This window comes from Solea senegalensis, linkage group LG16 (genome assembly GCF_019176455.1).
Source record: "Solea senegalensis isolate Sse05_10M linkage group LG16, IFAPA_SoseM_1, whole genome shotgun sequence".
NCBI classification, from domain to species: domain Eukaryota; kingdom Metazoa; phylum Chordata; class Actinopteri; order Pleuronectiformes; family Soleidae; genus Solea; species Solea senegalensis.
Window position 1 is genome coordinate 2,175,306 of NC_058036.1, and position 6,472 is coordinate 2,181,777.

At 38.1% G+C, this 6,472-nt stretch overlaps 1 protein-coding gene across 1 annotated transcript; it reads left to right on the forward strand.

The window, feature by feature from the left end:
• Positions 1-2,665: 2,665 nt before the first annotated feature.
• cfd (complement factor D (adipsin)) lies at positions 2,666-6,252 on the forward strand. The gene is made up of 5 exons (XM_044046826.1): positions 2,666-2,759; positions 3,287-3,443; positions 4,434-4,575; positions 4,652-4,945; positions 5,897-6,252. The coding sequence occupies exons 1-5, from the start codon at positions 2,693-2,695 to the stop codon at positions 6,074-6,076; spliced, it is 840 nt and encodes a 279-aa protein (XP_043902761.1). The 5' UTR covers positions 2,666-2,692; the 3' UTR covers positions 6,077-6,252.
• The last annotated feature ends 220 nt before the right edge of the window (positions 6,253-6,472 follow it).

Here is a 6,472-nt window from a genome sequence, read left to right on the forward strand (position 1 = left end):
CCATTAAGTTTGTCCTAACTTGTAATTGTGAGCGAATGACTCACGCCTTTAATTGCTTTATTTCACCACTTCACAGTAACGCGACCGCGCGATCGTCCGCGAGTCAAACCCCTCCCCCTCCCTAAAAAACATTAGCAGGGGAAGCTCCTCATTAGCTTTTGTTTCACTACTTTAATTTTCATAATAATGGTTTTATTGGTTTTAAACTCATTCATTCATTTTTTATGATCTTTTTTTTTTACTCGTTTTCAAACAGTCAAAACATCCATTATTTCAGTCAACTGTATTTTACTATCATTATTATTATTATTATTATTATTATTAGTATGGTTCTGGTAGTAGTACGTGATTTCACCAGCAGAGGGCAGTACAGGTCTACTGTGTGTGAGTGTGTGTGTGACTGCAGTCAAACATGAGAAGCAAATTTACAACAGAAAACACACTGGAAAACGTTTATTTTTACATGATTTACATTAGTTTTTGCACTAAATGACATTTATTTGATCCAGTTATCTCAGAGTCGTCACAATCTCTTTCGCATCATGTGGAATAGACTAGAATGTTAATTTTATCCACGTTTTATGTCTTTTTATGTCTTTAACTTTAACTTTTAATTTTTACTTTTGGTGCTGGGTTTGATTTTCACTTCCCCTTTTATTTTGGTAAACGTTCGTGTCTTCCTGTCACGTTGTTCCTTCATCAGTCTTAGGGGAGAAGGAGTTTTCTCCCCTAATTCCCTCATGCACTTCACCTGGTGATCCTTAAGTAATCACTCGCACCTGCCCTTGATTCCCTCTTCCCTATATAGTGTCCCCAGTCCCTCTGTCATGCGCCAGTTTGTCGTTTATGCTTCCAGAGAATACGTCAGGGTCCAAGTCTGTCTCGCCTTTTGCTAAGTTAGCTCTAGTCTCAAGTTTTGTCTTCTTAATTCTGCTTCAAGAAAGAAGCGTTTTTGATTATGAGGACAATTAAAACCCTTGAATCTTTCATCGAGCCTCCTGTCCCATGCATTTGGATCCAAGCAGTGTATTCACCTGCCTAACAGAATTCTGAGAAAAAGTAAAAATTCTGAGAAAAAAAGTCATAATTTTGAGGGAAAAAATCAAAATTTGCAGAAAAAATGTAAAAATGTGCAGAAAAAAAAGTCAGAAATCTGAGAAAAAGTCAACATTTGCAGAAAAAAATCAGAAAATGTCCAAATTCTGAGGAAGACGTTTGAGAAAGAAGTCTTTTTATTCTATTTATTCCTGTTGTGTTGTGCTACTGTACATCCCTTTTCCATCTTGAGGGACAATAAATCTGATCTGAAGAGCAAAACAACATCTCACTGTTCTCACAAGTCAAAGGAACGAGAGTGTGTCGTCGTGAAGACGTGGTGGGAACCGTTCACAACGCTGCAATTATAGTCTTAGGCAGTGACGCTGTTCATACGCTGCCTGTCCGTGTGAACTGTCAATAAGACACACGGGAACGTGGTCTTTATGTGTCGGCGTCCAGCTGTGAGCTGCTCAGAGTCCTCGCACAGGGACATGATGGTGGAGAAGCTCAGGTGTAATGTGTTATCAATCTTTTGTCACCTCTGATGTAAACGTGGAGGCTGATGTTTCCTGGTGTTGGTCACGTCTGTACAGGAAAACACTGCAGCAGGTAAAAGACAAAGTAAGAACATTACATTACATTACATGTCATTTGGCAAACGCTTTTATCCAAAGCTAATTACAATAACATAAATATTGTATAATAATAAAAAAATTAAAAATTAAAAAGACTTCTATCTCAAACTTCTTCCTCAGAATTTTGACTTTTTATGACTTTTTTCTGCAAATTTTGACCTTTTTTTCTCAGAATTCTGATTTTCTTCTGCAAAATTTTGACTTTTTTGTCAGAATTCTGACTTTTTTTCCTCCGAATTTTGACTTTTTCTTGGAAAGTAAAAATAATAACGTAAATGTCGGACCTTAAAATGAGTCTTCAGTTTGTGTGGAAGAGAAAATTACATTATGACCGCGATCCAAACCCAACAGGAAGTCGGCCATTTTGGATTGAATGCCCAGTTTTTGACGATTTCACACCGCTGGTATTTGAACAAACTTCTTATTACTTTTTTAAACTTCAATATCTGTGAAATGATGGATTCATATCTCTTGATAAGTTATTTACATCATCTAAAAACAAATCAACAACAATACTATAGGTTACTCTTGTTTGTGTAGTTGTTGTGCTGCACTTTCTGCACATTAGCTGGGTTTCCTGTTTTTTACGAGATTTACGAGAAGAAGAAGAAACAGAAGACCGTGTTCTCCTCCACGAGGTCAGGCCGGGTTCGTCCAAATCTCACTGTTACGTAACTTCAAAATATGTGGGGGAAAAAATGAAAGTTTCTGCTGCACGACCCCATAAATGTACATATTTACAAAGTCGTAAAGAATGAGCGATGAATTCCATATTTAAAGCCTTTTATACAAGATCATTTGAGAAGAACGTAACTGTGAAAGTCAGTGAGTTGTTGAGTGTTTTCCTGTTTTCATTCCAGGAAACAGGGAACGGGAGGAATCGTCAGACTCCCACTCGTGTCTTGCTCCGTATCTCCGTGATTTATGTGTCCTCTTTTCTTTTCTTTTTTTTTTTTTTCCAAGTGGAACTTTTATAAAGCAGCTCAGTCTGTGGGTTTGGTTTCAGTTCGACCAACACCATGTTGTCCAGGAGAGAAATGTCTGTGGCTGCGGCCGCTCTTCTTGTTTTCTCCCTCATTTCACAGAGTGAGTTTGTGTTGACATTGTTTATTTCCTGTGGATTGGACTTCTAAATGTGTATTGTGCTGTTGTCTCATGTGTTTTGCTGATTTGTTTACATGTTGAACTACTTATTGATAGTAAAATTTGGATTATGACATTATTCTTAACATGAAAAAGGCCTGTAAGTGTTTCATCAGTTGGGTTATTGCCATTTTCAATCATGTAATCTTTCATTAATCAACTAATTATTACTTTTTTACACATTTTTGTCCTGTTAAGTGTTGCTAAGGCACTCCTGTTTCGTGTATTTAATAATGAGTTTACACTTTATTTCTATTTAAAATCGGCGTAGTGTCGTGCAGAGACGGAATCAGGTTGGATATTGAAGTGTTGTGCAACACGTTTATTTAAATCAAGCAGCATTTCTTATTAAAATGGTTTTATCACACCTGAAATCCTTATCTTAAATCCTCAGAAATCCTTATCTCAGTGAACTGATTCCCAGTTTTTGTGATCTAAGATAAACTGAGTTGTTTTGTGTGTTTGCTCAGGTGAGGGAATAATCGGAGGCAGAGAGGCGGCGCCTCACTCTCGGCCGTACATGGCCTCCATCCAGGTTCCAGAGGGCGAGAAGATGAAACATGAATGTGGAGGTTTTGCTGTGGCCGATCAGTGGGTGATGACCGCGGCTCACTGTCTGCCCAGCGGGTGAGAACATTAAAAACAAAAGCACCGTGGACGTAAATTCTCCTATTGAAGGTTTTATTTTTGTAAATTTAGTAAGAAATCAATTTCGCAGTTGTGGGACTAATGGATTATCTAATCTAATATGATCTGATCTAATGTAATGTATTATAATTTAATCTCAGATCATCTAACATTATCACATCAAATGTAATCTATTTTGATTTAATCTAATTTAAGGATATATTGCCTAATCTAATCTATTTTAATCTCATCCTATCTAACTAACCTAATCCATCTAAATCTAATGTCATCTAATTATATCTATTCTAATCTTGTGTATTTTAATCTAATCTAATCCACTTTTAGCTCATCTAACCTAATCAAAACAAATTCCAAACTATGCTAAAACAATCTATTCTATTGTAACTGAATATAATGTAACACAATTTTACCTAATCTAATCCTAACTAATCTAACCTAATCTGTTTCAATCATTTTATCATGTCTATTCAAATCTCTCAATCAAAATTAATACAATTCTACTTAACCTAATCTAATCCAATCTCAGCACATCTAATTTAAGCAAAACAAATGATAAACTATGCTAAAATAATCTATTCTATTGTAATTGAATCTAATGTAATTATATTGTACCTCATCTATTTTAATCTACATTTATCTAATCTAGCTAAACTAACCTAATCTAATCCAAACTGAATAAGAAAATCAAGCTAATATGAAAAATCGAATCGAATCATTAACGAACATTTCATCATTCAATTTACTAAATGAATTGATCTTTGACTATTTTATTTCTACATATCTCACACTATAGATTATATAGGGATGCCGATGATTGATTGGATTTTTTCAATTTTTAAGGAGGAACTGATGAAGTCGTCTTTGTTCATGATGTCATGAGGAACATTCTATTAATAATTTCAGGATTTTGTTCCCTTTTTTGTGACATTTATGATGATGTGAAGGATTATTAAGTATTTTTGCTCACAGGCCCAGTGGAAGGAAAGTGGTGCTGGGAGTTCATTCTCTGAGTCAACCTGAAGACACCAAGCAAACCTTTGACATCCTGGAGGTCCACAATCACCCAGACTACAGAAACTCAAACTATGACAATGACATTGCTTTACTTAAAGTAGGTGCATCCTGTGTTTCATGTCGTACAACATGTAGGATATGCGATGTCACAGTTTGTGCGGTTCCTTCTGCAGCTGGACCGTCCGTTTGTCTCCTCTGAGGCTGTCAGAGCGGTGGAATTCCTGCGAGCCGGCGGAGGCTCGAACCCCACCACCGACGCAGAGGTGGACACGGCCGGCTGGGGATCCCTGAACAACCTGGGCTCCAGACCGGACAAGCTCAAAGAGGTGGTGGTCAAGGTGGTCCGCTCGACTCGCTGCAGTCGCTCCGACTACTTTGGCCGAAAGTTCACCACGAACATGTTGTGTGCGCACAAACTCTGCCCGGACCCTTGTGATCAACCGTATGAGATCGAAGACAGTTGTGATGTAAGTACTGACTTCAAAATGAAGGATGCTCAATTTGCATGTTCAGAAAATGCCGTGGCGTGGTTTTCTACGCGGCACAAACACACAAACCAGTGACTTGTGGAACTGAATCATTAGAATCAGTCGATTTAAAAAGATTTCTTCACAGAACTGAAACTGAAAACTGAAATAGCACTGAACTCCTCCTACATTTCGGCATTGTTCGCTTTGATTCTTGTGTCGGACGTCGCGCTCATGACTCTTCCAGTGAAGACGCCCTCCGACCGATCAGTGGCCAGGTACTATCACGAAAGGAGTCGAGCCGTGCCGAGTCGTGCTAGAACTGCATCATGGAAAAGTGTTAGTGAGATTAGGATTAAATAAGACTTGGTTCGGCAATAAGTTACACACGCACAATACCACAAATGAGCGAGTCACTATTTGATGATGACACAACCAAGGAACCAGATTGCTGTTATTTATGTGACCACTAGAGGCGCCTATTTTAACCCTTTGACACCTTTTGCCCATTTTTCCAGAATAGCGTTCAACAGCTAGCAGTTATTTACAATTTACTGCATGTTAAAATAGTGTATTAACAATTTAAAACGAAGAAAAATGAACACCAGATTTTGCATGTTGAATTTGAACAGTATAACACACATTTAAAATGAAATTATTTGAGTTTTTTTCCCTCTCTAGTGACAAAGATTTGTCAGCTTTCTGCAACAGCCCGACTGAAATTGCCATAATCGGCACATGACGTCGCGTAAGTACGGTAGTGCAACGTGCGCTTGCGTTACACGTGCTTGTGTTAAAGGGTTAAAAACAGAATTATGGGTTGTAATCAGTTGCGAGAGGCTCATTCAAAGGGCTAGTTCAGGTGTACGTGCTACCAAATCCTCAGTAGTTAGCTGTAGGTAGCAGGCCTCGCTAAAGTTTGAAGCTGTCTTCTTTTGGTCTCACCCTCAGGGTGACTCTGGTGGTCCTCTGCTCTACAGCGGCATCGCAGTGGGCGTCACGTCCAACGGTGGAAAGAAGTGTGGCCAAGTGAGAAAGCCTGGGATTTACACCATCATCTCCCACTACACTCAGTGGATTGACAACACCACGGCACTACAGCCCACTGCGCCGCCGGATGGCAGCAGTTAAACAGTGACGACCTTGGTGACAGTTTAATAGGATTTTATTTTTGTACATCCTATAAAGCACCCTTTTGGCTGAATTATGTTTATGAGCTTTCATTAATGTTCAACCACCTCAAAAGATTCACCAAAATAACATATATCACATAATTTTTGTCAATAAAATACACTTAATTACATTCAGATGTTGTTTTTGTCTTCAGTTGTTGTTCAAGTAATTTTGTTTTAGTTTTTTGGTTTTAGATGTAAAACACTGTATGTTATAACTTACAATGCTGAAAAAAACACTATTTTCACACAATAGCACATAGTCAACCTCACCTAAAAGGACATTTCAGGGTTTTTCTATAAGGTATTGACCAATTATCAACACTGGAACCCACTGCACCAAAGTCCATAGAGA